This window comes from Gigantopelta aegis, chromosome 9 (genome assembly GCF_016097555.1).
Source record: "Gigantopelta aegis isolate Gae_Host chromosome 9, Gae_host_genome, whole genome shotgun sequence".
Taxonomy (NCBI): Eukaryota; Metazoa; Mollusca; class Gastropoda; order Neomphalida; family Peltospiridae; genus Gigantopelta; species Gigantopelta aegis.
The window spans coordinates 18,321,822-18,342,154 of NC_054707.1; the positions used below are offsets into that span (position 1 = coordinate 18,321,822).

At 37.0% G+C, this 20,333-nt stretch overlaps 2 protein-coding genes across 2 annotated transcripts in view; one reads left to right on the forward strand and one right to left on the reverse strand.

Annotated features, from left to right (window-relative positions):
* Positions 1–151: 151 nt before the first annotated feature.
* Positions 152–9,392, forward strand: LOC121381153 (coenzyme Q-binding protein COQ10 homolog A, mitochondrial-like). Its single transcript, XM_041510314.1, has 5 exons — positions 152–263; positions 1,457–1,618; positions 4,166–4,358; positions 6,374–6,475; positions 7,102–9,392. Exons 1-5 carry the CDS (start codon positions 181–183, stop codon positions 7,258–7,260), a joined length of 699 nt encoding a protein of 232 aa, XP_041366248.1. The 5' UTR covers positions 152–180; the 3' UTR covers positions 7,261–9,392.
* A 7,967-nt stretch (positions 9,393–17,359) lies between these two features.
* The window catches only part of LOC121380586 (putative sodium-coupled neutral amino acid transporter 11), a 136,617-nt gene continuing 133,643 nt past the window's right edge, over positions 17,360–20,333 (reverse strand). Inside the window, exon 13 of the mRNA XM_041509470.1 lies at positions 17,360–18,845. Coding sequence (XP_041365404.1) covers positions 18,549–18,845 — 297 coding nt within the window. The 3' untranslated portion in view covers positions 17,360–18,548. The remainder of the gene's footprint in view (positions 18,846–20,333) is intronic.

Below are 20,333 nucleotides of genomic sequence, written 5' to 3' on the forward strand. Positions count from 1 at the left end.
CCCATCCCTACCCCAAGATTGTTACTTGACTGTGGAGGGTTCCTTGCTTAACAATCTCCCACTATCTTTAAGTTACTGGTGTAAATCGCCCGAATTGAGCTTATGACGTATAACGAAGCTAAAAATATCTTGGGATAGCCCTTTTCGACAGTGCTGACGTCTAGAGGCTACGGAATAACCATGGCACATTTGCGGCGGTTTTACTTGAACGGGCGTCAGGTTTTACAATATTTAAAGCCTCAGAGCATCGACAACATTGCAAGGTTTGTTGTGTTATAGATATTAAGATACGTCAGTCATTATATTAGCAGACAGCTGGCGTGTAACATGAAAAATCGTATGAAAAAGGAAGGGCAAGGTTACGTGGGTAGTAGTGGAGACTAGAGTCGACATTGAATGATTGATCAGTTTGTTACTTTATATCACTCGTTGACATTGACATTGCTGTATGGTCACTGATGGTTATAGCCTATACGTTTACACGTTCCACTGTCAGTAGCCTCAGTGAAAAATATACATATCAGGGCCGTAGCTAGGATTTTTTGTTTGGGTTGGGCGGAGGGGCAACTGAGTAGTTAATAGTCGAAAACTCCTTAATTTTAAACGGTTGAGAAGAGAATTTTCTTTAAGTTTCTATAATTTGCTGCCCTCTGATTTTACATAACTGACTCAGAGCTTCTAGAATTGTTATAAATCCACTAGCCATGGGATCAGTGATTTAAAACATTTACTAACCATGATTTAAAATTCATTAGTCCTACTCCTAGCTACTTTACTTTAAGTTAATACAATTTTAATAAATAATAATAATAATCAGATATGTCACCAAAAGAGGGAGATAGAGCTTACAAACACTAACATTGGGTGTTGGGGTGGGGTCAGGATATTCATATTTACAAAATAGATTTAACTACAACATTTGATCTCATTTTGTTTCCACTACTGGCACTAGCCGTCGGGCACGGCAATAGTAATTATTTACAAGCCCAGCATTGAATATCACTAACCATGGGAGTGGGGCTACCATAATCTAGAAGCCCTGTGACTGTTTCTTACAATTACATTACAACAGAAACAACAATATTTTGGACAAATGTGACAGCAAAAGTTAAAGTTTGTTTTGTTTAACACACCACTAAACCACATTGATTTATTAATCGTCGTCTATTGAATGTCAAACAGTTGGTACATTTTTAACATACTATCTTAGAGATGAAACCTGCTAAATTTTTCCATGAGTAGCAAGGGATCTTTTATTATATGCACCATCCCACAGACAAGATAGCACATAACACAGCTTTTGATATATCAGTCATAGTGTACTGGCTGAAATGATAAATAGCCCAATGGCCCACTGTGGGGATCAATCTTAGATCCTAGATCGATACAGCTAACAAGTATTGCATATATATGACTATTTTAGGTTAAATTGATCAATAAATCTTTTATTTTTCAGAATCAGTTTTGTGTGTACAGACCTTCAGGACAAACCAGTCATTCTGGAAAATAATGACAAATGTATTACCTACTGCAGACATTTCTTCTCACTTCCAAAATTCGGCCCACTGCCATCGAAGAATTCAAAGAAACAGTCCTATTCTGAGAAGAGGATTATTGGGTATTTTTATTGAAACTTTGTCAGAGTTCGACAAATCCGCTAGCCCGACGCCCATGGCTAGTGGTTTTTAAGTTCGGGCTAGTGAGAAACGCAAAACCACTAGCCCGCAGGGCTAGTGGTTTTCCCCCTCCTCTCGTTATCGCTCGATCGTGGATTTTTTTTTTGGTTTTTCTTTCTTTCTTTTTTCTTTTTCTCTCGGCTGAAATTTCGTTTTATAAATTTGATTGTGACGTTTGTCATCAAATAATATCAACAACGCAATCAGTATATAATAATAATCCACTTGAGCTAGGTCTTCAAACTGCAGTAACATACTATCTCTACATCGTCACAGTTACAGCATGCATTGTTTACCTTTCCCTTTCAAGTTTCTGGCACAGGAAATAAGTCTAATGACATGCGTCTTTTGATTGGTTAGACACGTCACGTGGTAGTTAATCTCGCACATATGTTTTAGACTAAGAACTTGGACAGGTTAATCTCAATCAAGTAAACCCCAGTCATGCTTTGAATTTCAGTGTTTGTTTTATTTACCTATTGTTTTCTAATTTAACACTTCGCTGACATGTGGTTATCGGCAATCAGGAAAACAATTTACTGTAACCACATATGCAATGACTCGGCTTGGATAATACGTCACAGCTGCCGATACAAGATAATACCTTTTTTTTTCATCAATTAACAACGGATTAGATGTCGCCGCTATATTCTTTTGATATCAGGCTGACACTGGAGAATGCCCTGTATTTGAGCAATTGGCATCACCGTTCCTGGCGACATAAATAGAAGGCCCTAAATATATAACCAACTACCAAATACACTGAACCATCTATTACCGTGTGTCACACTGTCGTACCCTCATTTAAATTTAATTATTTTGATAGTGTCTTTAGATACCAATGAAGAGTTTGCTCAATTATTTTTCCCCAGGGGGAGGGTAAAAGCGGAAACCGGACAATGACGATGGATCACACTTGACAAAAGACCAAACGTACGACACAACAAAAAACTGAAAGTTACAACATGATTTAAGTGTTTGTTTTATTTTACTGTTATACTCGTAAATGTGTAATGTTACAAAATTATATAAAAATCCAGTTATAATTGATCCGGAATTTGGGCTAGTGCTTTATTTTGGTGGGCTAGTGGTTTTCACAAACCCACTAGCCCTGTGACTAGTGACTTTTCAAAATATTTGTCATAATCTGACTTTGTATTGTTTTGTGAGTGTAGGTGTATAGTGGTATTTTAATTTTTTTAACTAGCTAACATTTACAGTTATGTAGGTATTGACATATTGTGCAGGCACGGTGGAAGCAAGTGAACATTGGGGAATTGAATGACTGACATTGAGGGTGCAACACAACAAGATGTCCAGAAATGCAAAAAGAAATTACCCTCGTAGACCAGTTTGTGGGGTGGAGGATTAATATAACTGGATAAGCTAGTGTATTAACAGAATTTTTTTTTTTTTTTTTAAATAAAACAAATTATCACATTAGTTAAGAAAACCATTGTGTTAGTTGAAAAAAAGAAATGTTATATTTAACAACACACTCAACACATTTTATTTACGGTTATATGGCGTCAAACATATGGTTAAGGACCACACAGATATTGAGAGAGGAAACCCGTTGTCGCCTCTTCATGGGCTACTCTTTTCGATTAGCAGCAAGGGATCTTTTATATGCACCATCCCACAGACAGGATAGCACATACCATGGCGCCCTGGTGGAGCGAGAAATAGCCCAAAGGGCCCAATGACGGGGATCGCTCCCACACCGACCGCACAAGGAGCGAACACTGTACCACTGGGCTACATCCCGCCCCTTGTGTTAGTTGAAGTATGTTACAATGGCTATAAAGTCAGGAATGTCTCATTAAATATATTTAATTTTTAGGTCCCATATTCATTGCATAAAAGATAATAAAGTTAAAGTTTGATTTGTTTAACAACAACACTAGAACACATTGATTTATTAATCATCGGCTATCGTATGTCATACATTTGGTGATTCTGACATATAGTCTTAGAGAGGAAACCCGCTACATTTTACCATTAATTAGTAGCAAGGGATCTTTTATATGCACCATCCCACAGACAGGATAGCACATATTACAGCCTTTGATATATCAGTAATATTGCACTGGCTGGATTGAGAAATAGCCCAATAGGCCTACCAACGGGGATCGATCCTAGACCGACCGTACATCAAGTGAGTGCTTTACCACTAAGCTGTGTCCCGCCCCCAGATACAATATAAAGAAAGTATTCATTTGTGAACATTTTCAGTGTAAAGGAGGGGGTCAAAATTGGCTGATATTCCTGCCGGATATTCGGTCTGGCAAGTTACAAATTCTGCGGGACCGAATAAAAATAAAAACCTGTTGGACCAAACATAATCATACAATATAAACGCATAATAATTGCCGTTCATACGGAACAGCAGGCAGAAAGATCTCCCGACCAGTGTTGATGTTGACCAGCAAAAACTGATCAGGACAGTAGTATTTCGATCCCTGTAAAGTATTTCCATTTTTCTGCAGGTATTCGATGGATCAGATGTACAATGTGGTGGCTGAAGTAGACCACTACAAGGAGTTTGTTCCGTGGTGTGTCGGCTCCGTTGTCACCGAGTCACGTCCGGGACGCAGCAAGGCCAGGCTACAGATCGGATTCCCTCCTCTCGTCGAGAGCTACACATCCGTTCTCACACTCTCCAGGCCCAACTTGGTTCGGGTATGTATTTAAGATATTGTCATTTGAAATATAATACAAAAGTATCCATTAAAACAGTCATTGATTAATGACATAATAGGACAAAATGATGTCATTTTGCTTTGGTAGTGTAATTAATTACAGGGCTTGAACATAACAAGGGCACTGATGGCAACTGCCGATGTTCAGATATAATTGATGTAGGTCGGGTTCATCTCCAGTGGCACAAAAGTGGCGCTGGATAAAAATTACTGCTGTCGGTAAACAGGCATCGAAATAAGTATTGTGTCTGGTAATCCATTTACAGGTTACCACTAAATATAGCCTGGTAACCGTTAGGTTACCACAACTATATCAAAGGTAAACTAACGAAATCTGGAAGTAAATTTATCTAGTGGGTGCTGCTTAAACGCGGATTGCCAAAATTGCTTTGCAATTGCACAAGTGCGCACGAACATCGGTGCAATTTCGTATGAGAAAACGAAACACGGAAGTATATTCATCTAGTGGACGCTGCTTAAATGCGGAGTGACTATAATTGCTTACAATTGCACAAGTGCACGCGAACATCGATGCAATTCCTTACAAGAAAATGAAACGCAGAAGTCCGGAATGCATTGCCTGGTTTACATTCGGAAACGAAACTACCGTTACGTTGAAACTTTCCTTACATGTGGTAACCTCCCAGTAACCTGAACTTCTTTCGATGCTTGGGTAAAAGTCAATGACAGCAAAACACCCCAGGTGTACATTATCTGCCAGTAGGATTGTGTGGTCTGTTCTGTGGTCGGTTATCAACTGTTATAAATATTTACCTGTCAAACTTCACTAAAAAAACAGATAACGGGCTTCTCAGTGTTAACCATCAGTCAAATCCAGTTTTGTTATAATAAAGTGAACTGAGAATCAAAGCTGTCACCAAACTCTGTCACAATCGAGTGTCTTACAGAAAGTATTTGACAATTAAGTAATGTCATGGGTGGGGTGGGGGTGTGTGTGTATCTAGGGGTGCATAACAGTGATAGAAATAAGCAGAAATAGTCACTAGTCTACCGGACAAGTACATCTAGAAATCTACCTGTTTGCCAATATTTTCACTTGTCCAAATAAATGGCTTGTTTTATTCAAGTACAATGATGATGTTTTTGATTGCTCAAAATAAAATTGCATTGAACGTTTTCACTTGTCCACTGGACAACCATTGAGATACATTTTGCTTGTCCAAACAGATTTTCACTTGTTAGGACAAACGGACAAGTGCTTATTTTGAACTCTGCATAATCCACATGGTCCTTTTTTAATTAACAGACGTCTTGATCAGGTTGTTCGGTTACTGACGTGTGTGTGTGTGTGTACATGTGTGTTAATCTTGTATTTATTGCCAGAGAAGCAAAAAAAACAAACAAATAATGTTGGTGAAATCACGTTGTGTGTGGTGTGTGGGGGGGTAACAGAAACATTATTTAAGTTTAGAGAGGGGTGAGGTCGAGGGAGTGGTTTTAGAGAGGGGTGAGGTCGAGGGAGTGGTTTTCGTGTTCCTTGTAGAACAAAACAATCTTGCTGCAGTTCGTTGAGTTTTGTTGCCTCTTGCAATTTTCTGCATGTGAAATATGACTAAGTACAGCTAAATAACCTTTCAGTCATGTTTATTTGCTGCAAAAGTCACTTTTAAAAAACTGCTGAAGGCAGGCTCAAAATTCAATTTCCCCCACCCCCCCAACCCCCACCCCCACCCCCTGAATTCCGCGGATTTTTTTTTTAATTCACGGTAAAATTTGACATATTCTGCGGAAAATTCTGCAACACATAAAACTGAAAAATAACACTTAAAAATTAAAACTAGATGTGCAAAATGTTACATATTTATTTTCAACCTGTTTCAGTGGATGATGCAAATTCTGCCACCTTTTCCGCATCCGCAGAATCACAGAATTCACGGGGGAGTGAAAATTGCCATCAGTGGGCCATTTCATGTAATTAAGTAACGTGTCAATAATTTCATAAATCACAGCTGTGTGTTTTTGTTTTCCTTTCAGTCTGAATGCACTGATGGCCATTTGTTCAATCAGCTCCTCACTATATGGAAGTTTAGTCCAGGTCTGCCCAACAATCCTCAGACATGTACACTGGAGTTCTCTGTAAGTAGTATTCTTTTGTATGTGACCGGCCTCAGTGGCATCGTGGTTAGGCAAACAGTCTACAGGCCATGATTTGTGCTATCCTGCCTGTGGGAAGGGCAAATAAAAGATCCCTTGCTGCTAATCGGAAAGAGTAGCCCATGTAGTGGCGACAGCGGGTTTCCTCTCAAAATCTGTGTGGTCTTTAACCATATGTCTGACACCATATAACCGTAAATAAAATATGTTGAGTGCGTCGTTAAATAAAACATTTCTTTCTTTATTTCTGTCAATCGTTTTCATTCTGTTGATCATTCAGTTGTTATTGTTTTGTTTTTAGTCATTTTTATTGTTTGAATTTGTCATTTATTGATAAAAAACATCAACTTTCAAATTTCACTTCTGACCCCAATCGTCTTTCAAGATCTTTGGTGGTCATAAAACCTACTGTAATACTGAACTACCAGTTGTAATGTTTGCCCAACTAATTCACTATTATTATATAACCATTCCCCACAGCTAATATACTTTACCATTTTGGCAATTGTAAATGTTTATTAAAGTTCCCCTACTTTTTTTAAAGAGTATAATTTGTTTGTGTTTTTTTAGAATACCTACTTATTGTTTTTTTTTCCTTCTATTTTCAGGTGGTGTTTGAATTCCGCTCCGTTCTTCATTCTCAACTCTCTCATCTATTTTTTGATGAGGTGGTAAAAGCAATGGTGAATGCATTCTTGAAACGTGCCAAAAAACTGTATGGACCACAAACAATCAAATCTCAGAGGGCTACAAAAACATCTTCTTGACATAGATTTTCTATAGAAAATAATGTAATATATAAATATTTTTTTATGCTTTTCCATTAATAGTGTCATCATATTACAAAGTTTTAGTAAATTACATAGACTCCCATAGTGCTATCCATATAATGACATGGACAGGTGTGGAAGAAGAAATAAATATTTGAGAATGAAATGGGTTCGCTAAATTTCAAAAATATAATAAAACTTCAGACCTTGATATGAAATGATTTTTGAGAGGAATGATTAATTTCTCCCCTAACTTAGTCTTAGCCTATGGGGAGCCATTTAAGATGTTTCCATATTAAGCATCAATTTATATTTAATCCTTTTGCAGCCCTTTTTAATAAGAAAAATTCACATGCTAAGGGGAGCTAAAATTCTTCTTGAACTAATCTCAGTGGAGCATTGGGGAGCCTCCCCATAAACAACGAGGACTGGACTTGAGTGATTTAAGTATGATTTAGTCTATGAAATGTTTAAGTTTGACATATCAGGTATAAGGTCAGAGATGGTTAGTAGTAGAGCTTATTACTGCATTTGTGGCTACATCTCTATGTTTAATGTTCATTGTATTCCACTTTCCTTTATTGCCCTGTATCAGGTATTATATTCTTACTAGTAGTGTGTGTGTGTGTGTGTGTGTGTGTGTGTGTGTGTGTGTGTGTGTGTGTGTGTGAAATAGACAGCTTTCGTGTTATTGTCAGATTTAATCAAACTTCACGATTCATGAGTGTAGACAAAGAAAAAAGCAAGAGAAACTAAGTAATCCTTTAAGAAATAATGGTTTGTTGTTATCCTATGCATAATGTTAGTACTGGATCAATCAGTATGTTTTGGGGTTTTTTAATTGGTATTTTGTGGTAATAAGAAATTATTGCTGATACGGATTATGCAGTAGAATAATGAGATCACGCAGATGAATTTTGACAGTTTAAAATTCAGGTTCAGGGACATAGCAGGGTGTATGGGAAAATAATCCCCCTTTTGACAATTTCTTTTTGTTTTTTGCTTTGAAAAAAATAAGTGTTATACATGAAATACCAGGGCTAGCTCTGGCACTCGGCAAATTTGCCAATTGCAAATTTCAAAAACAGTTGGCAAATTTTATTTTAATTTGCCGAAATAATTTCAAGTAATAAATAATATTTTGTCATAAAATAATTGAGTACCTGCAATTTTTAAAGTTTAATAGGTAATTTGGCAAAATGTTCTGCTGACACAGAGCTAGCCCTGAAATGTACTACTTCAATATAAAAAAAAGAAGAAAATTTTGCTGACAACTACTATACTGATTTCCATAAGAAACTTTACATACCTGTACATAGAATTTGAATAATTTGATAAATATTGTTTTTAATCGAAAGGAACGAATTTAGAAACCACCTTACAAACACTTTGCATGTATCACGATGTTGCATTGTGACGTTTAGATGTTGAACTCCATGATACTTTCATATCCCACTGTACCCGTTTGTTGGTTTTCTATAATACAGTTTCAAGCCTTGTAAAGTGTCTTTTGGACGTCAGTATGGTATGATGTTAACAGTAATATTGTAACGTTTTAGACATGAACATAGCACAGTTTACATGACAAATTTGTGTCATCTTTTTCTTGAATTAATTTTTTATGTTTATTTCATTCAGGTATGTTTTATAATCATACTCAGTATATGAATTTAGGTATAATATAATATTCTAAATATATATCACATGATGCTTCTGATTTTAATTTTCTGTGTGCATTGTGTAGAAATCATATTTGAATGAGAGTTTTTATCAATTGTAGACCGTGTTCATGTACTGTCCATGTAGAAAGTGGTTTTGGGGCAAATTTTAAAGATTTGTATGTATCCTGTTATCATGGACTTTCCTAGTTCATGGTCTGATCTAGAAGTGGTTTTTTATATTTTGTTTTCTGATAATGCCATTTTTAAAATTAGTAACAAAACGGAGAAAGAAACACTTTTAGATCCCCTTGGGCTGAATTTGTGATAAAAACACAATTCACACCAGAGATATTTTTAAAATTAGTAACAAAAAAACAAGTTTGTTTTGTTTAACGACACCACTAGAGCTATTGGATGTCAATTTTTTTTTTAATTTTGGCGCTTAGTCTTACAAAGGAAACCCGCTACATTTTTCTGTAAGTAGCAAGGGATCTTTTATATGCACTTTCCCACAGATAGGAAAGCACATACCATGGCCTTTGACCAGATGTGATGCACTGGTTAGAACAAGAAAAAAACCCAGTCAGTTGAATGGATCCACCGAGGTGGTTTGATCCTGCAACACAAGTACCTCAAACGAGTTAAATCCTGCCCAAGTTTGTGATAAAGACAAATCACACCAGAGACATTTTTAAAATTAGTAACAAAATAACAAAACAGAAAGATGAAAACACTTCTAGATCTCCCTTAGACTAAACCGGTCTCGGTGGCGTCGTGGTTAGGCCATCGGTCAACAGGCTGGTAGTTACTGGGTTCGGATCCCAGTCGAGGCATGGGATTTTTTATCCAGATACCGACTCCAAACCCTGAGTGAGTGCTCCGCAAGGCTCAATGGGTAGGTGTAAACCACTTGTACCGACTAGTGATCCATAACTGGTTCAACAAAGGCCATGGTTTGTGCTATCCTGCCTGTGGGAAGCGCAAATAAAAGATCCCTTGCTGCTAATCGGAAAGAGTAGCCTATGTAGTGGTGACCGCGGGTTTCCTCTCAAAATTTGTGTGGTTCTTAACCATATGTCTGACGCCATATAACCATAAATAAAATGTGTTGAGTGCGTCGTTAAATAAAACCTTTCTTTCTTTCTTTCTTTCTTTCTTTCCCTTAGACTAAATTTCTGATACAGACACAATTCACACCAGAGACCTTGACAGGGCTAGCTGTGGGTGAGCAAAAATTTTCGCCAAATCGTCTTATTTAAACTTTAAAAAATTGCAAAAATAAAATTCACCAATTGTTTTTAAAATTCACAATTGGCGAATTTGGCGAGTGCCAAGAGTTATCCCTTAATAGGCCACATGTTCAGGAAGACCCAGGATCGGGATTGCTTGCTCAACTGGTTTTTGTGCCAAACGTTAGATGAATGTGATGTTAGAAGATGATGATGATGATACCAGTCTAGTTGTTTGCATCACTGGTCCATACAGATTCTGTTTATTACAAACTGTTTACATGTCATTGAGTGAATATTCATTTATTTTTTTTTATTTGCAGCATACATGTATATGTTCATATTATCATTTGTTATAGTACTTAGTTGTTATTGTAGTGGAATTATCCGATGCATTTATGAACTGTTATCATACGCACATGAGATACGTGGAATATTTTATCAGTCTGTATTGTAGATAAAAAATCCAAGGTATCAAGGTCAACATGTTTATTTGAAACAAACAGCTGTTAATTATTGACAGTTACCAAATCGTCTGTTTTTATCATGGGTGTGTGAACTCTTGAAAGGATTAAAAATTTCTACATCGACTACGGTTTTTAGTTGATTTAAAGTTTGTTTTGTGTAACGACACTATTAGAACACATAGATTAATTAATCATATATTATTATAATATATTTATTGGATGTCAAACATTTGATAATTTTGACTCATGCCCAGGGGGAACGTTTATATGCAATTTCCCACAGACAGGACAGCACACACCATGGGCCTTTAACATACCAGTCATGGGGCACTGGTTGGGATGGGAAAAAAACCCAGTCAAATAACAGGAGGAGATTCGATCCCACAATCAAATCACCTCAGGCAAGTGCTCAACTGACAGATACAAAATATTCCACCCAATTTTGGCAAATATTTTCTTTAGTTAAAAGTGTGGCACATCAACTATTACTAGAGTGCTTCCCACTCATTTACGAAGCCACCGAGGCCGGTCCCCTTGGGACCAAGACAAATGTCTGGTTTTAAGAGGGATCCGCTTTAGAGAGGTTAAGTTATGTACTGGTTTTAAAAAAAAGGACTGGGTAAAACGTCCGGTTTTGAGGGAAGTCCAGTTTATAGAGGGTCCGGTTTTGCAAGATTTCACTGTATATTATTTGGTTTTTACAGTGTTTTTCTGAATATTGTATGACTGGTATAGCAATACAATATGGTATGTGTTATCTTGTCTGAACAGTCCATAAAATACATTGTTATACATGTAGCTTTTTGCGGCATCAGTTTTTTTTCTCCTGGTCTATATCAAAGAGATGCAATTATCATTATAAACAACTATATCAAATACAACATGGTATGTGTTATCTTGTCTGAACAGTCCATAAAATACATTGTTATGTGTAGCTTTTGTGACAGCAGGTTTTTTTTCTCTGCGTCTACATCAAAGAGATGCCATTATCATTATAAACACCTAACAACTGCTGGGTAAACTTGACATTCTAGGCAGTACTCTATTAAGATTGGGAGTCGTATAGGTTACATTACTTCAAATACACACTATGTATGTTTCTCTTTGACATTTAATGCTTTCTACTGCAAGTTTTATGTTAACTAAAAATTTAAATTTGGTTTTTCTGCTCTATGGGTACATAGTCATAAATGTAATTGTATATGCCAAAATATCAATAACAAATTGGTTTTAACAACTACTGGTATGCACCTGGTTAAATAAAGTACTTCCAAGAACAAATTAAACGTATATATTTTCAGGTAATATTTTGTTGGGCCGTTTCATAGGTCAACTGATAATAAACTGCCTTTAACAGTGGTGGTAGGGGGCATAGCCCAGTGGTAAAGCACTCGATGTGCAGACGGTCTGGGATCGATCTCCATTGGTGGGTCCATTGGGCTATTCTCACTCCAGCCAGTGCACCAAAACTGGTACCGGTATATCAAAGGCCATGGTATGTGCTATCCCGTCTATGGGATGGTGCATAAAAAAAATACCCCTTGCTGCTAATGGAAAATTTAGCAGGTGTCAAAATGGGCCATTTCTTGTTCCAGCCAGTACTCTGATAACTGATGTAACAAAGGCATGTAATTAAGGCCATACTAATAGAATCTATCACCGTTGTGAGGTATAGATAAGGCAATTCCAACCCGAGGGACAAAATGTTTTTGTTTAGGGCCGAGGTTTAGTGGTAAAGTGTCAATCTAGGATCAATTGGTGTTGATGGACCCTTCATGCCAGTGCTCTACAACTGGTATATCAAATACTGTGGTATGTGCTATCCTGTCTGTGGGATGGCTTATATAAAAAGATTCTTTTGCTATTAATGGAAAAATGTAGCAGGTTTCTTCTCGGAGACTACATGTCAAAATAACCAATTGTTTGACATCCAATAGTCAATGATTAGTAAATAAATCTGGAATCAATTAATGGTAGCATTAAAGAAAAGAAACTTTAAGCTTTTATTTTCTAGGCAGGTGAGGATGCAAATCTTAGGATTTCTTTTATAATGCCATTAATGGCCGAATGTGGCTGTAGATGAGCAAATAATGAAACTCAAACTAGTAAATAACAAGATTTATTAGTTTCAGAATGTTGATTCATAATGTATTAATCACTTGACAATAAGCATTGCACAATAAATAAATGAACGTACCAGTATGCCAGCTCATAAAGGGTCTAACAATTCCATAATTATGTACAATGTGGTAAATAAATCAATAAATCATATAGTTCATTAATAACAACCTTTATATTATATATAACAATATTCCACAATATATATATATATAAATATATTGGATACATGTACCTGTGACTTCTTTTGATGGGTCACTTGACAACAAACAGGATCACAATATCAGATCAAATTATAAAATCAAGATAAAAATATCACTGACACATTCTAGAAGAAAAAGTCATAAGCTATGATGTGACAATTCTGAGTTTTTTTAATATAAAGTTCAAAACCAACATATTTTTTAATATAATGCTTAAAAATGAGATCAGCTTTTATATTTTATATTTAATTAAAAGAAATACCAAATACATGTATAATAAAGATACCACAAATGTAATTAATATAGATATCAGAACTGCATTTAGCAATACATTATGTAAAATATATTAACACATGCGTACATACAGGTTTAAAAAAAAGAAGAAAAAAAAAGAAGTTAAACCAAAATGTAGTCCCAACAAGAATATAAGAATATTTTAGTACAGTATAAAAGAAAAACTTCGGAAAAAGATTAATTTTTTTTTTTTAAATCATGATCATTTGGGTTATTTATATATATTTTTTTTTATTTTTTTTTTTTTTTTTTATTTTTTTTTAATTTAAGGATAAATTAAGAAATTTTTGGGATTCGTATACAATAGGATTGGATTGGGAAATATTTCAATCAGTCTTAAGATAATAAATATACTCTTCAAAAAAGGTAGGGGAACTCTAATAAGAATTTCCAATTGCCAAAATTATATTAGCTGTGGGGAATGGTTATATGATAAAAGTGAATTAATTGGGCAAACATTACAACTGGTACATGTAGTTCAGTATTACAGTAGGTTTTATGACCACCAAAGATCTTGAAGGACGATTGGGTCAGGGTAATCCTAGATAGTTAGGGAATTTGAAAATGTAATTTTCCAGGCCTGGAAAATCATTGAAATTTACACTGGATCTTGGAAAGTCGTGGAAATCAAAAACTGGTTAAAATTAAGAACATTTTACTGTATTTTCATATTGATGTCATATAGTCATGAACTCCAGTTTTAACCAATTCCCTTTGTAATAAGGGAGGTGTATAGCTCGGTCAGTAGAGTACACGCCCGAGCACTGGTCTAAGGATCAAATCACTTCAGTGGGCCCATTTTTGTCCCAACCGATGTTCCGTGACTGCTGTATTAAAGGTCAGGGTATTCACCTGAGAAACACTGGGGGAGGGGGAGACATAACTGAGATACAGAGAGAGAGAGAGAGAGAGAGAGAGAGAGAGAGAGAGAGAGAGAGAGAGAGAGAGAGAGACACACAGACACACACACACACGCACAGAAGGCGAGAGAGACAGAGAGAGAGCGAGTAGAGTGAAGGAGAGAGACAGACACACACACACAGACAGACAGACAGATACACACACAGTGTGAGAGAGGAGAGAGACAGACAGAGAGAGAACACAGATACACACACACAGAGAGAGAGAGAGAGAGAGAGAGAGCGAGCGAGCGAGCATAAGCATATAGTCCAGTGGGCTAGTTCTCATTCCAGACCATGGTATGTACTACATGTATCCTGTCTTTGGGCTGGTGCATATAAAAAAGATCCCTTGCTTATAATTTGACTAGTCAAGAGCTGAAGCCTGGAAACCATGCAATCAATCTTAAATTTGCACCAATTCCAGTGTGTGTACAAAACATGTTGGACCTTAATTGTAAACTGTGGTACATCCTACTATCCAAGTATAAGCAAAACACTAAGAACAAGGTACATACAATAATTGTAACAGTTGAGGCGTTTTAAAATAAATACATTACAGTGTTGTTCAAGTGCACTTTTTTTCATCTCAATGCATCACTGCATAAAAACAAAAACAAGAACCACTAACATTAAATGCAGTAATACAATAAATTAATTAATTAATAAGATAACAAATGCAATAATATAATACAAGGTAAGTAATATCACATCTTTGCAATAGAATCTATTTTGATATTTTCTACATAAAACGTAAATTTAGGTAAGTGCAAACAGGGACCTATAATTTACATAAACTCTCTTAAGCATTATAAGCATTATAATATTACCATAATGAGTTGGTCACTGGCGAAGTCAGAGGCTAAATCTGAGGTGGGCGTGCCTGAACCTCTGTGGATATGGGCACGTAAATAGAGTTCCCATCCCATCCCATCCATAATGAGCATTGATATTTAATCTAGTTTGTATTTTTGTACCATTTTTTAAAATTCACATGCTAAGGGAAGCTAAAAATGTAGAATCTTTTTTTTTGGGGGGGGGGTTTCTGTTTACATACTTAACGTGACTAGACTCCATATTCATAAATGTACTCAAGTCAATGTATGATACTTATCTATGTACTTTAAGTATGTATTTAGGTAGCATACATTGACTTAAGTACGTTTATGAATATGGAGCCCGACCTCTAACCATTGGAATATGTTTTTGCCATTTCATTGGCTGTTGGGATGATCGGACCAGTCTTCTGATATAAGGGGAAATACCACTGTTACTGTTACTTTATATATGTGCCTATATATATCCAAAAGAGTTTCAGGCACGTTATATATCACTAATTAGAGGTCAGATTAAGTTGAAAAGAAGTTACTCTCCTTGAACTAGAATCAAGGGAGTCATGGAGGGGGGAGCAGAATGATGGCTCCCCTTAAATGACTAGAGGTCTGGTCAGATTGCAAAATGTGTGAGTTTAGTCAATTAGGCCCCAAATGAGCAAATAAATAAGCTAGCCAAAATCATATGCCAGTAGATTTACAATAGTACATGATTTTCAAATGAGTTTTTTGGTGAATTGGTAATGATATATATATATACAATTTTGTTATCTCAATGTTGATGAGACTGAACCAATAAGTTCAAAACATCAGTCATTCAAGATAAATATAATATACTGATGCAAAGAAATAAGGGAACACACAGATATTATGACTGCCAACTAAAAGATCCCACAGTACTGCATTGGCAGTCGATCCCACAGTTTCGACATTGGCAGTCGATCCCACAGTACTGACATTGGCTGTCGATTCCACAGTTTTGACATTGGCAGTCGATCCCACAGTACTGATATTGGCAATCAATTCCACAGTACCGACATTGGCAGTCGATCCCACAGTACTGACATTGACAGTCAATTCCACTGTACCGACATTGGCAGTCGATCCCACAGTACTGACATTGACAGTCAATTCCACTGTACCGACATTGGCAGTCGATCCCACAGTACTGACATTGGCAGTCGATTCCACAGTACCGACATTGGCAGTCAATTCCACAGTACCGACACGGACAGTCAATCCCACAGTACCATCAATTCCACAGTACTGACATTGGCAGTCGATCCCACAGTACTGACATTGGCAGTCAGTTCCACAGTACCGACATTGGCAGTTGATCCCACAGTACCAACAATGGCAGTCGATCTCACAGTACCGACATTGGCAGTCAATTCCACAGTACCGACATTGGCAGTCGATCCCACAGTACCAACAATGGCAGTCGATCTCACAGTACCGACACTGGCAGTCATTCCCACAGTACTGACATTGGCAGTCAATTCCACAGTACCAACATTGGCAGTCGATCTCACAGTACTGATATTGGCAGTCATTCCACAGTACTGACATTGGCAGTTATTCCACAGTACCAACATTGGCAGTCATTCTCACAGTACTGACATTGGCAGTCAATTCCACAGTACCAACATTGGCAGTCGATCTCACAGTACTGACAATGGCAGTCAATTCCACAGTACTGACATTGGCAGTTGATCTCACAGTACTGACATTGGCAGTCGATCTCACAGTACTGACATTGGCAGTCAATTCCACAGTACCGACATTGGCAGTCAATTCCTTCCCACAGTACCAACATTGGCAGTCGATTCTACAGTACTGACATTCGGTCCAACATCACCTCTCTGTATTTTACAGAGACATAACTACTCTAGTAGTGTATTAAATTTGGTCTCAAATACCATGTGTTCCCTTATTTCTTTCTATCAGTATAGTTGCTGATAAAAGTTATAGATAAAAGAAGATTGGCTGTATTTCAAAAACTGTAGTTTGACTGTACATACTTCCAACAAAATGACATCTAAACTCGCTCGGGTAGCCTTTCTTAAAGAGGTCTCTTCATTTCAGTCACAAATCATGCAGACCTACAGTATTAAAGATTAACTTTATAATCAAATTGTTCCTGTCATGGCCGGCTCTTGCGCCCACGACAGGCATGCGCTACAACAGCTTGTTCTGAATGTGCACGTAAAACCCTATGACATGACATGACATCAAATTGTTAACATCCAAATGTGACGACATTCTTGATCATTTTCAGTATGTCAAATACATACTAGTAGCTTCAGTCATGGAAAATACCTCGAATTGTGTCATTAATCAACTTGAACCTTTTAGGACAAAAGTAATTTAATATAGGATTTTCAAAAAAAAATTTTTTTTTAAATGACATAGCCTTTATTGGGAATGAGACATACATAATGTCACCTTCTGATATCTGACTACAATTTGGCAACACTTTTTGGTTTTTGGTTTTATCTTTACTTTATAATAAAAGTTATCTTTAACCTCTAAGCCTTAATAAGTTATCAACAATATAATAACAACATCCCCCATATACTAATATTGAACATTAATATTAAATGGGTTTCACATTAAAGCCCAGGGGCCCATTTTATAAAGCGATCTTAGCGCTAAGATCACCTTAAGTGCACCTTATGCACTTCAGGTGATTTTAAAGCTAAGATCACTTCATAAAATGGGGCCCTGTCTTGTAGTTTGAAAAACTAAACTATCACATACAAATGTACATCAATTCCAATCTCATTTTTTGTTTCTGCCATACACCACACAGTCATCTTCAAAGGCTCTCCACAACACAAAGAAATGGAGAACTTGACCTACATATTGAGTAGTTTGTTTCAGGTATAAGACGTACATGATGCCAAGTTATTTTGGACCACCAAAGGGAACATTAATTAATAATACCATGTTTATATATTATTGTAAGTATACTATCTAACAACATAGCTCATAGTATGAAGATTTTCATTTGTGATGATAAAACATGGTGTTTAATATACATCTGGTCAACCTTAAGCACAGGCATGGCCAGTAGAGGTCATAATGATACCCCCACCAATCACAGTTCTCTTTTATTCCCCACCACGTCACATAACACAACACATCTAGATAGTGCAGTTAGCCTCCCCCCCCCCCCCCCAATATAAATTCCTGGCTAGGCCAATAACCATAAGGATATTTAATTGTTTGCTCTGGTCTAAAAATATCCTATAGAACAAGTCCCAAGTTATTTGAACTTTTATACCAGAGCATTAATAAATTTACATTTTGTGATAGCTGTATCTTTCCCAGCCTAAATGTTTGACAGCTAGAAACCTATTTTCTGTCACAGTTACATATTTAGTTTTTCTTTAATGTACCCACAACACTCTCACCAATGCAAAACTGATATTTCATAAGCCTTCCAACTTGAGTCACTAAGTATCATATTCATGATCCCTCAAGTGCACCAATGGAAAGAAACTTGTCTTAATTTTCACCCATTGCACCTCTCAATAAACAACCATCTTCATTTGTATCTCCTACAATAAAACTCTCAATTAAGTTGGAAACAGCGAGTGAGACCTGGCATAGTTAGTGTGGTTCCCAAGAATGGACTGTGCAGCAGACGTCAGGTTGTTGTGGATGCAGTATGGCATCTCCTGGCCGTGGCTGCAGGTCAATCCCTTCGCCAGGTTCACCATGGCCATGATGAAGCCAATGACGCACACGCAGATGCCAAACAGAGCGACGAGGATGGGGCCGATGTTTCCCCTCGACAGAAACGCCTCCTGGCGCAGACGGATCACACATACTGCCGGGATGATGTACGCAAGAGGAGCTGCGGCAATTGTTCCCTGAAAATAAAAACAAGTTCTGGTGTACACTTCCATCGGTTTTGACCAATCTGATTAAAATTGGCTCTACTGGTCTTGCCAGTAGATCTAACAGCACTGCGTGAACTCCCATGTCCAGTTGACATTTCATCTATAAATAACAAATTTAAATATCAACCAATTACACTTCGCCTTTTATAACGTTATTCGAGAGCATACAAATTCTAAAAATATCAGTCGAGACTATTTATGCAATAGGCGAACTTCTTGGTCTAGCTCAACATGGTGAAAAAAACAGAGGGAAAAGTGCTGTAATAAACTCTGGATTGTATACTAGTATAAACAGATTTTATGGCTATACCATCACAGTTTTTTGGTTCATCTTGAAATGAATTTCATATAAAATTTTATACTGAAATTAGTTTCCGGCATACTTTGTAATTCACCCAAATTATTTTGTATACCCTCGGCATAAACCCAAATGTTTTCAAATTCTTTTCAAATCACTGGCATTATTTTGCAAGTAAGGTTTTGATTGGTCAAATGAAAGGTCAACTGGACATGAGCTCCAGCGGGCTGCTGTTAGATCCACATGTAATAGTGGAGCTAATTTTAATTAGATTGGGTTTTGACACAATTTATGCCCAACAATTATAGCAGCCTCTCGCTGCTTTCATTAGGCAGAGGCGGATCTAGGGGGGTCCTAGAGGCCCAGGCCCTCTCCCCCTAAATTTTGCGAGGTTTATAATTTTATTATATATTAATTTTCACCCACCCCCCTCTCCAAAGCTCCCCCAAAGTTCCCTTGGCATTCCGCCTCATGTCATTGGGGCCACCCTCTAAATGTATTTTCTGGATCCGCTACTGTCAGGGGATTGCAATTCTCTGTCAGTTCTGTTGTAGTTGGGATTTTCTTTACTTGTGTTTATACTCTGTCCCGGGTTGGGTTTCTGGCTATCCAGATATGGAACCCGGGACAGACATGCTCTAAACCTTCATGGTATATGGGCATGGAAAAAGTCACATACACACACTTGTGTTTATTGGAGAGCAGAGACATTCAAGAATATGAACATTTAGTCAAATAAAATCTGTATTACATTGCCAACGTATCGTGGAGAGAATATATTTTAAGTGGGGTCCGTATATGAAAATATTCATTACTGATATTGGCATAAAAAGGTTAAAGATATTAGAGTTGGGGGTGGCTACATGCATTCATTAAAATCTTTTTTAATCATTCATGGATGGCATCTATAGGTTTCAAAATACATGTATATGTGCCTATGAAACCCATGAAATTAAAAATTAAAACATGTGTATGTGTCAGGGGTGAGAATTTGTGAACTGTAAAAAAGAGGAAATCTAGAGGGGTCCCGGAAATTCTTGAAATCCTACATTAAAATCTGTGCCACATGACACATTGTGGAGGAAAGGATGATTAAAATGCAAGGAAATGCAATGTTCCATGAGAGGCAGCTGATTCGAGGAGAATTCCCACCCCTGATG